Genomic DNA, 20,601 nt, shown 5'->3' on the forward strand with positions numbered 1-20,601 from the left:
TTTTTTCCCCTCTTGACTCACGGAGGTCCTTGACAACAAACATTATATTTTTTTTTTAAGAAATAAAAGGACAGCCTTGGAGGTATTGTTTGCACCGAGAGCCCGGCTGCGTAATTGTTTGACAAATGCTCCTGGCATATATTTCCAATGATTTTGCTCCCTCCTATCTTAATTAACTGTATCACACGACGTTACGGGGGCGACTGTTTATTTTAAGTGCTTGCAAAACAACAGCCTTGACACCTTTTCATGAGCCAAACGTCCAAATCGTGGCTGGCGCAATATTTTTCTTTTCCTTTTTTTTTTTTTCCACTTCTTTTTTTTTTAAGTGCAAAATTACATTTGTAATACATTTACATGCGAGTCTCGCTTGAAGCCAGCCCGTGCGTTGCATTTAAATGGAGACAATGGGGGGGATTAATATGCTGAGTGATTGCTGAATCTGTCTTTCTCAGACCTACAGTCTACTCGTTATAAAACCAAAGTAGATGAAAAGCAGGATGGAGGCGGTTTGTAGTGTGGGACGTTGGGCCAAACCAGCACGAAGCATTCGGAATATTCGCTTTCAATGTGGTTTTTGATACGCTAATTCCACTCCACTCAATGTCATGGTTATGGACTTTTCCCTCTTGGCCCAATTTGTACAGAGATAAAGTGAGATAAAATACAGAATCTGACATCAAGTGTCTTGAAAATGTGGTTAAAAAGTCAAATACTGTATCATGCAAATATGCGACATTGTAGGTGTATGGGATATGAAATATGCAAATGTCACACAGCAGAGACAACGCATTAGTATGATTGAAATGCAATGAAGTGGTTGTCTCCAATAGAAGCAGAAATAAGATGTAAATATGGTACGTTAGCAGCGTTGAGCGTGTTCTATTGAAGGTAGCGTGTATTAAAAATATCAATATAACAGGAGTGATGCAAATTTCATGGCCGCCGACAGAAATGTAATAACGTACACAATAAAGATTTCCACATCTTTAACCTAAATTATTCAAGAATGCCTCTCCTTGCACAAAACTTGAGAGTATTAAACACTTTCTCTTCATAGTTTCCAGCATTTGGATGATAAAACTGTCTGAAATATGCTGTTAGAGATTAAAAATTGCTGCAAAGTCAAGTAACTCCTAACCTTTTTCTTTCAATGGAAAGATGGAGCTATTTGGTGTACTTGATCGAAATGCACCGCTCGCAAGTGGGGAAAAAGTCAGATGAAATCAAACGCAATATTCTGATTTCTGCTCAGCTAACAGATGCTTTCAAGATGGCACAACAAGTTGCTATACTAACTGGTCACCGTCTATGGCAACAAATGTATTTTTACTTTTTCGCACTTCAACTTCTTGTTTGACTTCCTGGTTCAGATATTTCCAAGCTAGCGTCCCACTTCACTCGATAGGAGTGCACATCTCGATGAGACGGCTTAAAAGTATTTCTGTGTTAAAATTCTGGGAAAAAAACAGCAAGCCCTGTTTTATGTATGAAACCAGAACAAACACTCCAGCCCAGAATTTTGATTACTTGGTAGAGTATGACAGACGTTTCTTCTCTTTGCACTACTAGCTGTATTGTGTGCGAGGCATCCATTAGTGGCGTCCTCCCCCCCCCCCCCCAAAAAAAAACAACACAAAATGAATGACCATTCATCCATTAGCGTTGGTTATGAACTCGATGGCGCTACTCATAAAACACCTACGTGGAAGAGCGCGTAGGCCGGAGTGTTGTTGAGCGCGGCCGTGCCTGCTAATGATGTCACGCTCGGTTGAAAGAAGAGCTTCGAGAGGAACCCGGATAATGTCCGCCGAGTGCCGGCGCCAAACAAAGTGCATATGGATCAAGAAACTACTTTCATCTTGCCTACTCTTCTCTCAACCTTTGTTTTTAACCCGAGAATATATATTGTACATTAAGAAAATCTGACACCAAAGGAAAAAAAACAATTGTCACTTAAAGGTCCTTAAAGTGCAGAGGATCACAAAGCATCAACATCAAGCGACTAGCATGTCTGCACAAAGAAACTCCTTTTTGGGATAAATTAGCAAACACGCGTGCTAGCATGTGACACAAATATGAACTTATTGAACTCTATTTTTGACATTTACGTAGCATAATAAATGCTATTTTGAGTTGTGTTTAAGTCAATTTGCGTCTCGGCAGGCGACGCGGCAGTAAACGTATGCTACGTATTCAATCCACGCAATAAACGTCTGTTTGTATCGGGTTGCGGCGAGCCACAGTTAAAAAGCCATGAAGCCGTGGAGAGCGACGAAGGAATTGACAGCTAACTGATGCGGCTCCTTCTTTTCGCAAAGCGCCAGCCTGAGTGCAGACAGCTTCAATAAATCAAGGCAACGGCACGGTGGCATGTGCAAAACTTTACCGTAAATCCCCCCCGGGATCATAAATGTACACCTTCCGTCGGCCCTGGCCGTCTTTGTTTGCCCGATGTAATTGTGTTATTCGGTTCTTTCTTTATTTATAAACAGATCTGTGCACAATTCAAACACAATTGATCTCTGTGAGCGCTTGCAGAGCTTTAGGGTTGGCTTATGCATATTTAAATGTTTTTTTTTGCCTCTGTGTGTTTTTCCTTAACAAAGATACCGGCACTAATTTGTATTGGGCGACTTAGTTCTTTATGAAGATGGAAATGTTCAGCATGAATCATTTAAATGCTTCCATCAACAAAACGGAACATCATGAAAAAGTTAAACAAAGAGTTGGATCTCAAATGGAAAATAAAATAAAATAATCCCGCCCACCTACCTACCTTTTTTTATTTATTTAATCGAGACAGGTGGTCAGCCACTAGCTTGGCACATTTACGCAAACACTCACACCAGAAGGCCGGAGCAAGGATTCTAACCCCAGCGACCTCAGAGCAGTGAGATGATTGCGCTAACTACTCACCAACCTTGCGGCCTGAACATTCAGAATAAAAAAAACGAGAATAATGCCTTTGAAGCTTCTTGTGTTCCACCAGCAGATGGAGGAATGCTCCTGGTCTGACATGGTGGCCCCAATGCCGCCCACTGACGAGCCCCCCCCCTGTCCCTGGACCCTCCTCCTGCATGGACCTTCACAGAGGGAGAACATATGTTGAGGCCGGAGAGAGCCGGCTGGGATGAGTTTGGCTGCGGGGCTGCTCTTTGTGTATTTTCATCCCTCCCATCAAAGTGGTGGAGCGTGAGCCATTTTTGCGTGTGTGAAGTGTAGATGTGGAAAGCCGGGCGATTGAAGCCGTCGTGTCGAAATGGATGCCCGTCTCGCCGTGTGGTTTCATCTCCTGGCCCTCCTCCAGCCTCAGGCCGGCGCTTCCATGGACTCCTGCTACGACGACGGGACGGCCTCCCCTAGCCGCTGCTTGCCCAAGTTTGAAAACGTGGCCTTCAATCGCAGCGTGGTGGTGTCCAACCAGTGCGGCGTCACGCCCGAGGACTACTGCATGCAGATGGGGTCGGCGGCGCGCTCGTGCCACCGCTGCGACGCTTCGGTTCCGGATTTCAGCCACAGCGCCGCCCTGCTGACCGACTTCCACCGAAACGACGAACCCACGTGGTGGCAGAGTCAGTCCATGTACTATGGTGTCCAGCACCCAAATTCCATCAACCTCACCCTCCATCTGGGTAAGGACTAAATGTTGTCAATTTGAACGTTATTGCTAACCAAAACAGCAGCGACAATGCTAAGGTCTCTTTGTACGATGCTAACGTTTTATCAAGCATTACCGCTTACTGTCCACAGTCCGAAATTGACGTCAAAATGCCTTCGGGCTCGTATTGCGAATATTTTGGTACTTTGACGTCAATTTCAGTCAACAGCAGGGGGCGACTCTGGGTAAAATGTCAGCCCCCTGAGATGGCTGAAAACTGGTGGATTAGTCTCCTGAATATTTCTAACTTCCCCTTTAAAAAGTCCATTTACCAAAATATGCTTTCAAGTTGAGTTTTTGTGGTGACCCGAATGGTATTCTCCGACGATGTTCTGTTTCCACTTGACTTTTCACTGCTTCGACATGATTGTCCTTTTTGTTTTTATTTCACTTGCCATAAAAAATGTATCCGAGTCTGCGACTGATTTCCTGGTTCACGGAGAGGCTGGGAGGTGCACTTGAACTTTTCACAAAGTTCCCGTCGCTCAACTTTGACAATGTTCTCTTTTCGTGCGCTTGTTCAATTTAGCCGGCTTTAAAAAAAAAAACGTCTTATGTTTTGCCATCTCCACGAATAGAACCAAAACGCTCACGCTGGAAATGAAGATAATAACACTAACAACATAATTGAATGCAGATGGTTGCTAGTGGTTGTGGTGATGGGATTTCACGGGGAAAAGCGCGTTAGCTTTACCGCTTTAGCTTCGCTGACATTTTGGCTCGGGGACGCGTCTTTCCTCGTCTCGTCTGTCCACTGGCACGGGCGTGCTTAATGTCGAACAGCGCGGGCCGTGGCTCAGCCCCGTCTGCGTAAAAACACTTGGACACGGCTCCGAGTCGGAATTGGTGAGCATGAAGCGCCTGCCACCCCCTCGAGGGCTCATCGGAGAGTTTTGGAGGGAGGATTTCAAGTCAAGAAGGAGGACATGGAGTTTCTTTTGACATGACAATTTTTTTTTTTCAGCTTGCATCCTTGGTACGGAGAGACACCCCACAGACCTCCGCCAAGGCTGGAACATGTCTCGCTTGCAATATTAATGCATTTCGTGTCTGTGATCAAGGAACAAAGTGCACCAAGTTCCAACTGTCAACCCGATGAGAGTTGACAGAAATCAAAGCGTGCCAACATGTAAAATAGAATTCTCCTTGATATCTTTTAAATTGCTGTCTAAACAAAGCGGAGTGAAAAATGTCAACGACTTGTCGTATTGTGTGTCGAGAGGGCAGGAAGTGTATTTTTTTTTTCCAGCGGCGGCTTTCTGTTTTTAGAGGTTTTACTTCGATCATTTAAGAGTGTACCGAAAAGTAGCGACCAGTCGCCGAAGAATATTTGTGATGGATGCGCTGCCCCACAAAGCCGTCTGGCCTTCAAGGCCGAGTGACACAACCAAGGTTGTGAGAAAAGCAAGAAAATGGAAAAAAAAAAAAAAAGATGGGTCGCGCTAACAACTGAACTGTGCTTGTTTCAAAGGTTTGAAAAGCATGTTACCCATCTGGATGTTGACGGGGCGGGATCTGGACACGTTTGTTGTCTTTTGCTTCTCCAGTCTAAACATGCTCAAGCGGAGGAGAGCTAGGATGACAAACATGGCAGTGGGAGTCTGGAGGCAAACAAAATACGACCAGGGAGGACGAAGCGGTGGGGGGTCTTAGAAAGAAAAAATGCTGCTTAAGAATCAGGGTGATCTTTTTTTTTCCCACTAAGAGAAACACTCGCATCCTTGAAGTCTGCAGCTGGTTCTCGTTGGGCGCAGTCAACGAACACCAACATCCTGACTCACATCTAAAAACAACAATGACATGTTTGAAAACCCGTGCAAAAGCACCATTGTAAATATTCTCTTCCAGTTTAGTCTGGACGAGAATGTCCGCGAGGTCAAAATGTTCCCACACTGCGCTTTAATAGCTTCCAGATAGATCTACGTTAATAGATCGACTCTACAGGAGCCACTCCGGTGGCTTTTCCGACAAACCCGAAAGGGCCCGGTCGATTATCTTTCTGGGATTATTTCTCGATGGGCCGGCGCAGACTTTAATTGAGATCAGACTCTGGATTTGTGAGGTCGCTCGGGTCATGTGTACGAAGCGACGCGGTCTTCGGATTAACTTAAAACTCTTAGCGGGGGTGTCCACGGATACGTCAAATGAAATGGAATGTCTTAAATTTAACGGATGAAAAATCTTTCCCACGTATCAAAATCCATGAAGACACGCAAGATGACCAAGTTAAACTTTTTACGATGTCCGAACTTACTTCGTTTTGATAGCTGTAAATGTAAAGTTGTAATCCTTGAACCGGTTTCAACTAGCCACCTGGAAAAAAAACGAAATAAATAGCAAATTTTGAACAATTTAATGATCAAAATGCTTGCGGTAGGTAGCTCAGGTCGATAGTCATTTGTTTTCAACAGCAGTTGCAATTTTCCATCACCTCCCTTCTTCATCGGTTAACCATCCATCGTCTCGGCGTGTTCCCATATTAGCGGCTGTAGCTACAGCAACACCGTATGAGCTGTAATGAAATCTCACCCCCCCCTCCCCAAACACCGAACTGTGCCCCCCCTCACCACTCATCGAAATCACGAATCATTAAGCATGGAATGTGCGAAATTACGCAAAGCATCAGATGCAACTTTGCCTTTCCTCTGTGATGAGTTGTGCCTCGCTGCCGGCGGGGCTGCGGTCACCTCACGCAGAGTCTAAATGAAAATTTAACGATCTTTCGGCTTGGAGAGGAAAGAAACCATTACGGACGGCTGGGAAAACAAGAACGCTTGCGATACCTGGGAGGGGAGCCCCCCGCCTCACCCCTACCTTCGGGGAGACCTTGTGTCTAATGATGTCGGACAAATTTCCCCGTAGATGCGAGGGCGAGGACAATCCGTACACAGCCGGCAGCTCAATTACAAGCGTCGTACGTCTTTCATTAGCGGCACCTGACTAGTTTGAAGAGTGTTGGGCAACGAGAAAGGACAAAAGAAACGCTCTCCGGCAGGCGTGGAGTGTTCTCATTTTGTTTCGAGAGCCCACGAGTGGATGGCGTCTTAAATCAACAGTCGGCGCTTTTACGCTGACTGTAAAAGTCGGCCTTTTTTGTTCCCTTGGAAACAATACCGACATGAAATGGTATCAACCGGAGATCGGACCACCTTTACGAGTACAATGGACTTTTAGTATCTGTGATATAAGGAACGGACTTACCGTATTTTCTATACCTTTCTGACATTTGCCAGAAATCCACGTGTGTGGTTGTTTCACTCCAGCTGATAAAAAAAAAAAGTGCGTTCCGTCCGCAGGGAAGGCCTTCGAGATAACCTACGTCCGCCTGAAATTCTACACCAGCCGGCCGGAGAGCTTCGCCATCTACAAGCGCACCGAGGCGGGCGGACCCTGGCTGCCCTATCAGTTCTACAGCGCCTCCTGCAGGGAGACCTACGGCAAGGCCGCCAACGGTTTCCTGCGGCTGGGCGACGACGAGAGGACGGCCCTGTGCACGGACGAGTTCAGCGACATCGCCCCGCTCACCGGCGGGAACGTGGCCTTCTCCACCCTGGAGGGACGACCCGGCGCCTACAACTTTGACCAGAGTCTCGTATTGCAGGTCAGTTTTGTTATTTCAGTGACTCTTGAACTTTCGGCAGCACCTAAAAGCTTTATTCCAACTTTGAGAGTTTCCTGTGAAGGATCTTAATTGTCAGCCCTCCAGTCACGTGGAAACGATGTTGAATAATGTGAGATTATCACATCCGTTCCTGAAAAAAGAATCTTTAACACTACACGTGCCAAAGTCACACATTTGACTGATCCCAGGAATTTCCAGGTGTGAAACTTGGGCTAAAAATGGCCATGTGAAGAAAAAAAGAATCCAACTTCCTTAAATTCTCAAAATAAAACACATTCAGGAGGAGTTTTACACATTGACTTCTCAATCATGTCTTAGGAATACTTCAGGGTCAAATAAGACGATTGGCACTTCAAAATTCTTCTCTTCCGTCGAGTAGCAGTTTGGAGAAATCTTTAATGCCGTTAACCTCCTCACGAAAATAAGCTTTTGGACAGAGCGCAACACCACTACGCCCTTCTCGAGCATCCGCCCTTTAAATCTCAACGCCGCGGTTTTTCAAGGCGGGCTCTTGGACCCCCGCGGAGCAAAAGACGGCAGCCTTCCTCCCGCCTGATCCCCTTCTAAGCTGGAAGAAGATGGAGAGGCGGTCTCGGCCCCGTCATCGCCTCAGCCTTAAGCTGCACCAAGCATAAAGAAGAAGAAATAGTTTTCTCTCATCATGTAAGGTCCCCTGGGTGCCCTCTGTGAGAAAAAATAGAGACGGAGTACACGATTGGATTATCCAGAGGCGACAATGTTTGGCGGCTGTCAAGTGCCAAGTGGCGTGGACGTGTCACATCTGTCCAGAGAAGTGGATTTGCAAGTCCGGAGATCACATGCAAACTCCCCGCTGGGTCGACCTGAAATTCACACTGTTGTCCAAAATCTATACTGAGATAAAGCTTTCCCCAGTTTTCTCCTCGGTTGTTGTCGTGAAAACATCGTACGGTGGCTCAACATCGACAGAGGCCCGGCCGGGGTCTCGCTCCGAGAGGTCTTGGGATCGTTTGTTTGTCTTGGGCTTTTAGGCTTGGTTGAACAGCTTTCACAGCAACTCGCAATGATTAGCCGGCGCTTTTGATTGGGGTCCTTAGTCCTTGGGTCAACATCTCAGTGGTCGTCTTCAGGATGCTGCTGACTGGGTAATCAATGGAGGAGGGGAGACGGAGCAACTCTTCGATCAATAAAGACCTAGCGCAGGCCTCCATGGATATTTCAGTCCAAGAAAATTAATTACCGTTCCATCCATTAGCTAACGTACTTGGGGTCACGGATGAGGCGAAACTGACATTGGGAAAGAGCCCGGGCGCTAACATTGATCGGTCGCAAGCCAACCAAAGAGAAATAGTCAACAGTAAGGTTCAAAAGTCGTACCGTACAGCGGTGTCTAGAGAAACCGGCGGCCTGACTGAAGAGTTTTTCAAGATAAGGCTCCTATAGAGTCGTGGTAATATCAAAGGATCGTACATATTCCGAACACGCTTGCAGCCTCATTTGGCCCCGCGAGAAAATTGCACTTCCTTTCTTGTCGCATGCGGGGAAAGCTGTCACCATCGTTAAGTGCTGAGAATACCGCAATCTCTAATTAACCCACGAGCCTTTTAATGTTTTCATATCCATTGTGAACACCGCATAATTGACTGGGGCCCTTTGGGTGGGCAGGAGATCAGCGCAGAAGCTTTACTTACATTAAAACCAGCCCATTAACGGTGCGTCTGGCTATATTTCCATACGCAAGCGTCGAACCGGAGATTATAAAGCCGCGCCAGATCAATAAGTGGTACCCGCACACAGATTGAGTAGCAAATCTCCCAGCGGTACCTGCCCGACCGACGCTGCCCGGCTTTTACAGCGAGATAAGAAAACCCGCCCTCGCCTCTGATCCCATCTCCTACTGGATTCAAATAATGACTCAGTTGCAGGGAGACATTAAAACCTTTTCATAATGTTTGTAAACAGTAGCGGCAGAGCACTGACAAAATCATGTTGGGCTTGAGGTTGAACTGCCAGATAAATTAATCATGTGGAACCTGATGGTGAGGAGGCTAAATTGAGTGGGAGTTGGAAAGAGCTCTACGGAGAAGATAGCAACACTGCGTATTAGCATGGAAGCCACTTTAGCACGACCACAGAACCGCTAGCATTGGGATTGGGGAACAGTATCTTGTAGAAATGTAGCTAAAACATATTGGCTAGCTAACGTATCCTCCATATTAGCATGGGGAATGGGAAAGAATATTTTTCCACAGGTCCTTCTAGAAATGTAGCCAAAACATACCAGTTAGCCGGCTAGCTCCTCCACAGCAGCGTGTGAAAGCAGCACGTCTTTGTCATAAATTCGAGCAACACAAAAGTCATTTAATCAATCGGTCCCTCATGATCATAACTATTTCTGAATATCCACCGTGTCTATTTTTCAATTAAATTACCTGTTGAAATGTAAATTACGCTCTCCCTCAGTGGCAGTTTTCCTCCGGCAAGTGGCGTCAAATAAAGTCCTAATTATCATTCAAGCCATGGGCCGTGTTTTCTCAGCGACTCCGCTCGGTCAATGAGACGGAAGGGTTTGTTTACCTTCGGTGACGCGGGAGCTATTGGCACTTTGACGTAGGTGTGAAAATGTCTATTGTGATTTTGTTCTCCACATTTTAAAACCGCTCCCTAACATGTCTTTGAGGACCGACATTTACGCAACCAAAGCTTTTCATTTTTGCCTCACAAAATGCCAGCTTAATGCTAACAGTACCAAATGCTAATATTACAAAACACCAATACAGAGACACTCCAGAGACCCAACTCTTTGTATACTAGCAATTAAAAAGTTTATTTTCCACACTAGGTCCCCATTAAATGGCCCCTGGAGTGTTTCTTTTCCTTCCTTTGGACAGGTGTTGTCATGAGCAAAAGAGCGGATCCTCGATGCAAAACCACAAACAATCTTCGGTACAAAGAGAATCGTCAAATTAAATGCGGCATCGCATGTTTTTCTCCAACGGTGACAGTAGTTGTTCCCTACCGAGGCGAGAAAAATAAAGTGCTTATGAAAGCGCTTGGAGTCACACAAGACCACAACTGCATTATAAAAATAGCAAGTTAAGAAACCCCAAAAACCAAAATTTTAGGAGAATATTGGCAGTGCTGTTTTGACTGAGTCCAAGCTATGTTTTCATTTTGAACAGCAAAGGTGGATTATGCATACGAGACAGAGGATTAGACTCAATACGTACGATTTACTACCGACAATGGAACCCGAGTTTCTTTCTCAGCTACACAATAAAATGTCCCTGCTGGACATCATCGAAAAGCAATTATAATAAAATCAGAGTTTATCGCAGGGGATACCTTCCAAATCCATCAGCAACAGGTGGAAATGTGCGATATAGGAGCGCCGTATAAAATATTATTCTGTATTTATTTATATATTATATTTTATACTTGACAGTCACACACAGAGTAGAAAACTCAAGCACGAGAAAGTCCATTAGCAAAGAGAACATAAGCGGGGGTGCTCTGTATTTGTATATAAGACATAAAAGGGTAAAATTTCCATAATATCACCCGTTTAAATTATTCATATGTGACTTTCTGCAAAGAAACAAACCGAGTTGGTGACTGCAGATGTTTCCTCTCCGTAGTGCAAAGTCCAACGAGTATTTGCTCTTTTTCCATGGAAGCAAACATTTATCGGCTTTAAGCGAAAGCAAAACAAATGTCGCCCGTGGGAAGGGACGAGGCCGTCGGTCATTTACGGCGACTCCGCTTGGCATTTAGCGTCAATGTCCCGCCGTTATGTTTTATGGGTCGTTAAATTAGAACACCGCACGCCGGGATGACACGATTGGCGAAAGGCACTTTTCGGTTAATCACACTGAAGTGGCGCCGTTTGGAATTCGGCCCGAAACAACCTTTATTTTCCATAGTCAAAGTTGTTTACACAAAGTCAAACGGATTGCCGCTCGACCGGTCGACCGGAACGGACGACATCTCATGAAGCTTTTATACAATGCAAGCCTGGTTTTTCTTTATTAGGAACCCAGAACTTATTTATTTATTTAAAATTAATCTTGTTTTAGAGTGGCACATCCATCCACCGATACCTTTAAATCATCCGTCCAATGCCTCTTCGCCTTGGAGCATTCCAAAATATACCTCAAAGTCAACTCCAGCTCCCTGCTAGCATCATGCCAACGGGCACTCCAGAAAACAAATGGCTGGAATTGGAAGAGGCTGGACGACCTCTGACCTGGTAGCATGTTTCAAAGAGACTCGGGATTGAAACCACCTGGGAGCACAACTCTGTGACACGCCGTGATGAGGTTCCCGTAGGTCAAAGGTCCCGCTGGAGGGGCAACATCTGGTGTAAATGTGCCACTGTCTGCCCTGGGGGGATGTTTGGACCCAGCAAATGAAGTGCTCTTCTCTGAAATGGCCTCTCACTCCATCCACCTTTATATGTGGCCTCTTGATTTCTCCTGCCAAGCCTTATCGCTGCACTCGGAGCCACTTGAACACCCGGGCAGCCTCTTTGAGATGGAACCTGAAGAATTGCTTTTCAGTCGGGGTGGCTTTTGCTCTGTTTACACATCAAGTTCCATCGGCTTCTTGTCGTGACAGTTGCAGGAGCGAAAGAGAAACAAAGAGCCAGTCGAGTCTGAAATGTTAAACTTGTGGTCAAATCCAATAAAGAGGAAGTCTTTGGCTGACGCTAATTACTTGAGGGAAGTATTATCAGCCCTTTCACATGGCCTATTAAAGCTGTGAATTCTCGCTGTGTTTCCGAGGGTGCAAGTTGGTTTGTGAATTTGCTGGATTATGTATTCCAAGCGTAACGGAGCCAGAAGGGAATGACGGGAAGGCAGGACCGAGGAGGCTTTAACAGTCAGCACTCCATTTTCCCTCTGTGCACACAAAAAAAAAATGCTGAGTTGTTTTCTTAACCTACTCGCTGGCTCGAGCAGGTTGGGTAACTTTACCCAGGATTGGGTTCATTATTTTCACTCAGCAGATTAGGTTGAAGATTGGTTTGGGCGGGTTAGGGTTAGGGTTACCGCTGAATGGCAATCCCGGTAACCCGGTAACCCGTTTCTTTGTAACTTTAACTCACCCGTATGGGTAGTTTTGATATATTTTGTATTCAAATTTGATGCAATGCTTATTCCTGACCGCGAGCTAGCTTACTAATAACCACTACCAGCTCCATTTAAACGATTACATTAATGTTGTTGACTGATGGCACGCATCGTTATTGATATAAAATGGATCAGCCATGCAAAAAAAATATATAACAGGGTCATTCGTCTGGTAGCCACTGAGCATGATGGCGGAGAAGCGTTATTAGTCAAGCTCGAGGGAACGGTGCTAATTGTGAAAAGAAAAGCCAGCAGACTGGCCTCTAAATAGCACTTCTTCCACAGAAAGGAGAGTTCCTTTAGGTTAATTAGCATTCCAGTCAGCACCATTACTTTTTATTTGTGCAAATCACAGCAAAAGCTTAATTAACTTTCACATTCCGCTCGGTTGTACAGTACGGGGGAGGCGCTGACGTCGGCTACGATTCAGCCGCTGCTTGGCGCAAACAAAACATTCATGATTCAATTAGCGGCCACAAAGATTCCGAGGCTATCATACATGTCTGCGCCGCTGTTGTTTTAACCTCCAGGAACGGATGGGTGTCATCTCGTCTCCGCCCCCCCCCCCCCCCTAACCCAGAGTAATGCCCTCCATTCTCAAAGTTAATCACTTTTTAATTTAATTGCTTAACTTGGCCGCGCCCCCAATATGGAACTCCCCTATTTTGGTTCATTGTCATTCCGAGCCGCTTTACAGAGGGCGAGGACGGAAAGCAGGAAGGTGGACAAACAAATCCCAATATCGAATTTTGGGCTGGGGATAATATTGATCCATCGATCTGATTACAAAAAAAACTTTGCCGCAGCGTATCAGTATGCAGCGTATGGCTGTGGGCAAGAGTAATATCGCTCAGTACGAGGCCAAACATTAAATGCGGCTTCATACTGATGCTTTTTATCCTAAGTGCCATTTTGAAGCAAAATTACTTTATGGCGCTCTTCTGGCGTACTTTAAAAATGCGTAAATATGATTTGTTACAAGGTCAGTCCATTGCAGCAACATCATCTAATAAATCCTAATATGATATACTCCGTATGCAGATGCATATTCCCCAAGTGTATCTTTTTGGGATTGTAATTTGTTTTGACCTTTATGCAGCGCGTGCTCGCCGCTGTGCGCGTGTGTGTCTTTACAGCTGGCGAGTGAAGTGTGTGTGAAGTGTCTGCGTATGGGAAAGTCTCTTCAGGCCCGAGGCACGAGTGGCGGTGGCGCGGAGGGATTAAAATGCTAATAAAACAGGCAGGATGCATTTGCAGGTTTTTAAGCCTAATGTAATATGCATGAGTTCCCGTGAGGCCGACGCAGAGGACGCCGCACGCCTAATGCCACTGACACCGTCACTGACACTTTTTTTTATGTCGTAGATAAATGTCATTTTAACCTCTGACATGATCTATCTATCTAACCGCCGAGCTAAGTGCCTAGCTAACTGCCGAACTAGCTAGCTATCTCCTGACCAACGTAGCCACGATCGACCTACAAACCTAGCGTCCTTTCCAGACAGTGTTAAGGTTTCTGAAGCATTAATTGTTTTTTTTTATTTTACCTGTAAGACACCTAAAACTCTCCGCTAACACCCTGAGCTAACCTTAGCTCCTTTCCGCCAGACGTAGAACGTAAACGAGCATTCGCAAATGATGGCAGCCATTGTAGATATTTGTCGGAATCACAGTTCAGCGGTTGTTTAGCGACAGGAGAACTTGTTTAAAGGTCACGTTTGGATACGAGGTGACGACTGGCTAATTAGCATGGGCTTTGACGCGAAAAGGTGCCTTTAGGCTAAATGCGGTAGGTGGCCATTGATTGTCTAAGCGCTCTTAATTGGTTGGGTACAACAAAGACACGACTGCTCCGCACCCGGTGGCACTTTTCAAAGACTCCCAAAGTCACAAAGCAGCCAGAAATCAAACTTTCTCTGGGGCTATCCGCTTCAATTTACCCGTTTTCTTTGACTGTTCGCAGGCATTCCTGGCATCAAGCGCTCCCCTTTCTTTTACCTCGCCACACTTCTGTCTTCTTCTTCTTGTTTACGCTTCCCGTGTTTGTTATCCCGCCTGCGCTTTCTTCTCGCTCCATCCCGTCTTTACCTTTGCGGCGGACTCAAAAAACAGAGGAGCTACAAATCATATCAAAGAGGGCAGCACGAGCACTATCGCGCTCGTTTCGGTTCCTTGTAGACTTTGTGTCGTATTTACAAAAGTAGAAGAGTGGCGCCCAACTTCCAGAGACTGTTGTCTTTTTAAGATGATTCAGAGCGTGATTTTTAATAGGGGTCACATGGCGGATCCGTTTTTGTTTGTTTTGCAGGAATGGGTGACAGCGACCGACTTGCTCATCTCATTGGACAGGCTCAACACTTTTGGCGACGAGGTCTTCAAGGACGCCAAAGTGTTGCGCTCGTACTTCTACGCCGTCTCGGATTTCTCCATGGGCGGCAGGTAAGGGACGGCTGAAAATGCGCAACTTTTTATCCTGCTAGCAACAGAGTAGTTAGCTAACTCATGAAAGCCAAAAACGTTCAATAAAAATGTCGTGTTTCGCCTCCACGTTTGATTCCCCCGTTGACACGTTCAAGGTAGCCGCTGCTGTTTTGGGTCGAGTTTTTCTGGGGTCAGCAAAGTGCAGTATGTGGCAAGACTCGCAGTTGTTTACCACTCCCGCTGAGGAAATAGCTGGCCCGGCGCAGGTAGAGCTGTTAAATATTTGCGACGAAGCCTTCAGCCGGAGTCTCAAATTGATCTGACACCTGTCACGGCTGCTCAGGCTCAGCGGAGCGACCGTGACAGATCGCCCGGCACCGTCTCGACACCTGAGGGAGGAGACCCGCATGACAACGTGTTAGTCAGGAGACACATGCCGCTTTCACGACACCCTCAGAAAACGCCGAGTGCCCGGCCGGGCCCGGCACCGTGACATTTTAATCAAAGCACCCACGTTGCCCGGACATTACAAGAATTACAAGCAAAACGGCCTTTCTGCTGACATTTGATGCGTATTGCCGGCACTTTGAAATTTATTCCGGCACTGTTGCGTGATTGACAGCACCAATAAGCCGAGCCTGGGGCCAACTTCAGTCATATAGCCAGCTCGGGCATCAGTCATTGACGAGACTGGTCGCAGTGGCTTGACAGAACCTGCTGACGCTGCCACGAAATGGCGGACAGCGCCGGGAGGACTCGGCTGACACCTCCTCACATGCAAAATGCTCAACGCAATCATAATTTGACACGTGCTGGTGTTTTGGGGAGCTTTTATAGGTCAGGTTGCTGGTTGGCTAATTAGCTGGTCGGCTAGTATTTTGATAGCTTGCCTGATTTCTTTGCTAAGTTAGAGGCTACTCATTTCGTCAATTTGTATTTATTGATTGACATTCAAAGTCGTTAACACGTGTCGTCCTCAGATGCAAGTGCAACGGCCACGCCAGCGAGTGCGTGTGGGAGGAACCTACAAGCGATGACCAAGACGGACGTCTGGTCTGCGCCTGCCAGCATCACACAGCCGGAGACGACTGCCAGATATGTCAGCCCTTCTACCGGGACAGGCCCTGGGCGAGGGCCACGGGGGAGTCGGCCAACGAGTGCTTGCGTAAGTGACGTTGCCGCCAAACACCCGAATATGAACTCATTAATTAGTTTAATCACGTATTTGCTTTCGTTCTATCAAAAATTGAAAATGTCGCTTCTAAAAGCGTGCGACCAGCTTACAAGATGACGTGAATTCAAAACAAACTAAATAAAGGCTGCTGCGGTACATGCTATAAATATGCGGAAATTCTGGAACGCACTGTACCTTTGAAGCGGCATCTGTGTTTTTTGTGCAGACGCGTACATTTGATGTAGCTTTGCACATCTGTTTGCCAGAAGCATCGTCAGTGTGTGAGAATCGGAATGTTTATCAGTCTTGGCTCATCACGCTTTGACGGAGGGCTGTCAGGGAGGACTCGCAATTGGCTCGCTTTGGGGGGAATGAAAACACAGAGCCTACATTGAAGTCGATTTTGCAGCGGGCTTGTTTTTAATTACTCCTCCTCTTAATTCCGAGCCGCTTTCAATAATATGGCGACTTAATCAGCGCTTGTCTACATCACAGGGAAGAAACACAATGTGAAGTCGGGCTTTTGTGTCGCTTCAGTTTTTGGTCTCCAAGTCTTTGTAATGGCGCGTTAGCCACCATCATGCACTTGCTTTAGTTTCTGCTAATCACCAGTAGCGTAAATAAGAACAAACTCATGAGTCATATCTTGTAATTACGCAACATTAAGTTGAGCTCATTTAATACTATATGGTGGCCATTTGGTTCAAATGCAGAAACATGCTAGTTCGTTAGCATGCTAGCAATTTACAGACGTCCAACTAATGAATGAGAAAAAGAAATTAAAAAACAATATAAATAAACATAAAAACTTTGCGTCATATATAGTTTTCCATCAGCAGTTGAGTGAATAAATTGTTTGCATACCTATTAATGGGCATATTCCCTTTTTCGAGGGGCCGCAAAAAATGAAAGTGAGCGTCACTTTCTCAACCGGGCTAATGCCCAGCAGACCGAGCCCAGAGGAGCCATACCGGGGCAACACCAACTTCCTGCGGGGTCGCGTTATGCAAATTAAAGAGTGCTCAGAAGCGGCCAATGGGACTCTGATGTGCTGCGCTAAGAGCCTCCGCGGAGACGTTAGCGCGCGGCCGCTTAAAGAGCAATGACAACGCGGCCGCTGCTGGAAATACTATATTCCTCCCCACCTCCATGCATGCATCCCATCTTGAAACAGCCTAAAAGCCCTAAACCTCAACTTGAAAATGAAAAACCTCATTTCAAAATGACTCCATTAAAAAAGCAATTCAATTAATTGTGGCCCACAAATCAACTTTGGCAAAACATTTGAGATTTTCTTTCCAAGCCGCTTTGTAGCTGGCTTATCGGCGTTGAGCTTCGACATATGGCTAATAGTAGCACACCAGAACCAGCTGTATTCATAATAAAACGGGCAATTTCACCTAAATCCCCCCTCAGGGCGGCCGGGCAAAAACCGGAGAGGGATTCGCAGCTCGGCGCTACGATGCCGCCTTATCAGATGACTAATTTGCTCTTGTATCAACACAAATTATAAATTACGCTATCTCAACTTCCCCCCCGACGGCCGAGCGGCTCCTCATTAGGCCCGTGTGAAATGAGATTAGCAGCCGGCTTGGAAACGATCATCCGATCCCACGACGGCCCCGCACGTCTCCCCTCATTTGGGATTTTCATTTCTTTGACCTTCAGGGTGCAAGTGCAGCGGGCGCTCAGAGCGCTGCGTCTTTGACGTGGAGCAGTACCGCAGCACGGGCAGCGGGGGGCGCTGTTTGGAGTGCCGGGACAACACGGACGGCGCTCACTGCGAGCGCTGCCGGGAGAACCACTACCGGGCGTCATCTGAGCAACCTTGCCTTCCCTGCAACTGCAACGCCAACGGTGAATCCACACATCCAAAAACAAAAACTTTTTTATCTAGCAATGATGCGCTAGCTTTTCGCTAACTGTACGGAAGGCTAACTGTGACATGAATAGCTCATTCCAATGCATAACCCTGTTCCAAAACACTTAATTTGAAACCCTAACTCATGCTTTATTGAATCGATTTTTATTTTTTTATGTTTCACCGGCAGAAGGCTCGCTACTGGCGGAGGATGGCGATTTTTGCGATGTAATTCCTCACCGGTGCAAGGCGATTGTCCCGCCTAACGATCATGGGCGATAACAGACTCCATCCGCCGCCGGCCGCAATACCCCAGCCGCTCTTTTCTCTCCATTAAGCCGAGCGGGCGGCGCGTCCACATAATTTCCCGCTCGCCCGGACGCCTCTTTCCCTAACGCAAATCCGATAGCAGGTGTTCTGCTATTCCCGGAATTGATTAAGCGCGTATCGACCGCCCGTGGCCCTAATCCTCACAGCCGGCCATTTTGTCCTTTTTATGTCTTCCCGCCGTAACCGCCGCCGTTGGCCCGACAGGCTCGGCGAGTCTGCAGTGTGACGGCGAGGGACGATGCGCGTGCGGCGGCCGAGGCGTGACGGGCGACAAGTGCGACGCGTGCCGCCCGGGATTCCACTCGCTCGGCCCCGGTGGCTGCAGGTGAGAAGGCCGCCGACCGAGCAGTGTTAAGATTTCGGCGCTAAAGCAAAGCGACAGTTTCACCAAAGTCTCCTCCAGAAATAGCGTCAGGATTACAATTTTTGTTTGTTGCCGACTTCCCGCCAAGCGGCGTGTTTACGTATTTGACATGAGCGGCACACACAACAGCATTATCACCTGCAGCACGTTTGCATAAGAGCATTAGTTAGCGGATGACATTAGCATATTTTTAGCAGCAAATCCCAACGCTGCAGCTGACTGTGTAGAGCTCACACAAAAAAAAACATTTTAAAACAGCCTCCCGTCATTTTTTCCCCCTCACCGCCTCCCCGCCCGGCTCCCTAGCCAGCCAGCCAGCCACCCACCGCGCCGCTAGCTCGTCGTCGCGCGCACGTAGATGACCTCCGACCAAACCTGCTTGTTGCCATGGTGACCACATCCATCAGCTAAACTTCACGGGAGAGATGGAGACGTAGGAGAAAAATATGATCCTTCGACTGCCATGCCCAAAAAAAACAACAAAAACATTTTTGGGCAAATTTGGCATTTTTGTTGACCATGAACAAGTCAAGCTAAAAAAAAGAGGTCTCTCGTGCGACGTCAATTCTCATTTGTCCTAAAACAAGCTTCAAATATTCGCTTCAAACCAAAATGGCTGACTTTTGAATCATTATGCAATGGGTCCTCTTATTATTCTAAATATGCTCGATGATAACTTGAGCGCAAGGGCCACGTTTTCTTCCCCTCTAATTGATATTCAACGTGCGTACGTCCACGGCGGCGCTCCCTGACCCGCACCACCTGCCGGACGGAATGTTAATGATGGCAATCTTGATTACGTGCCAAATCGGCCACAACATTAGGTACGCGTCAACACTGGAAGTCATCGTTTGACACGCTCGTGGTGATTTCTACTTTGAGACAAACCGGCGCACCAATTAACGCTAACGAGCGCACTCGCCTCGAGGTGTCGCTTCCGTATTGTTTCCTCCACTTTAAATCGAATCAACGCAACGAGGGATCGCATCAGCCGTTATTTATTGTTTATTTGATGCTTTATTTGCTCAAATCCTTTGCGGGACGCGCTCACGTCGGAATGAGATAGGAGGACACCGATGCATCACAGCTTCGCTTACCTTATGGCCATTTATTACACAGATTAGATTTTGTGAAACGTGGGGAGGATGTAGACGGCCACACACACACACACACACACACACACACAGACACAGAGTTCCTTCCATCATAGATGCTGAAAAATCAGGCGTCTGAACAGCAGTGTGAATTATTCAGCCCACTGGAGCAGAAACAAAGGGGAGACGCTTTTGCTGGCAGATAATTAAATTATTTGCAATAGCGCCTCTCATTAAAATTAGATTTGCTGTTCCAAACAAAAGCAATCAATCGCAAAAGGCCGTCCGGCACCTCTTTTTCCCCTGTTTCGTTCTTCTTTTCGGGCGGCTGACTCATTGTTTGTCGACTTGCTGTCTATCCGCAGGCCGTGCGAGTGCGCCCCCGCTGGCAGCGCGGGGGACTGCGCGCCGCTGGACGGCGCCTGCCGCTGCAAGGCCAACGTTGAGGGGGGAGGCTGCGGCAGGTGAGGCGTCGGCAGTTTTCAAAGCCGACTTTCTCGTATATAAACGGAGTCGGCAGCAAGATGACGTGTGGGCGGGGCGGCCATATTGTGCCTGACCTCACATGCCTGGCACACAGTTAAGTCCCAGTGGGGTCGCAGTTCCTCACAGCTGTGCACCATTTGGACCCAAAATGGCCTTGCGTGGTGAAAAGACAAAACATTTGATTTGTGCAGATGCAAGCCAGGCTTCTTCAACCTGCAAGAAAACAACCCGGCCGGCTGCCAGCCGTGTTTCTGCTTCGGTCACTCGCTGGCGTGTTCCTCATCCTCTCGCTTTGTGGCCGTCAACATTATTTCGGATTTTATGGAAGGTAAAGTCTCTGCCAGGGCAGATATTTCTTTTCAGATTTTTGGTGTGTTTGATTGCCGGCTACATATCGACGCACGAAATGTGACCAAACGCCAAATAATCCAACTGGACGCATGTGTGAGCTCAACGTCCAAGATCCTTTGGCCCGGT

The 20,601-nt window shown here is 46.9% G+C and overlaps 1 protein-coding gene across 1 annotated transcript in view; it reads left to right on the forward strand.

Moving 5' to 3' along the window:
• The first annotated feature begins 3,085 nt into the window (after positions 1-3,085).
• Positions 3,086-20,601, forward strand: part of lamc3 (laminin, gamma 3) — a 35,556-nt gene continuing 18,040 nt past the window's right edge. The window contains exons 1-8 of the mRNA XM_049737285.2: positions 3,086-3,635; positions 6,958-7,262; positions 14,703-14,833; positions 15,796-15,980; positions 17,658-17,846; positions 18,385-18,505; positions 20,004-20,102; positions 20,316-20,452. Of these exons, the coding sequence (XP_049593242.1) occupies positions 3,263-3,635; positions 6,958-7,262; positions 14,703-14,833; positions 15,796-15,980; positions 17,658-17,846; positions 18,385-18,505; positions 20,004-20,102; positions 20,316-20,452 (1,540 nt within the window). The 5' untranslated portion in view covers positions 3,086-3,262. The remainder of the gene's footprint in view (positions 3,636-6,957; positions 7,263-14,702; positions 14,834-15,795; positions 15,981-17,657; positions 17,847-18,384; positions 18,506-20,003; positions 20,103-20,315; positions 20,453-20,601) is intronic.

This window comes from Syngnathus scovelli, chromosome 13 (genome assembly GCF_024217435.2).
Source record: "Syngnathus scovelli strain Florida chromosome 13, RoL_Ssco_1.2, whole genome shotgun sequence".
Taxonomy (NCBI): Eukaryota; Metazoa; Chordata; class Actinopteri; order Syngnathiformes; family Syngnathidae; genus Syngnathus; species Syngnathus scovelli.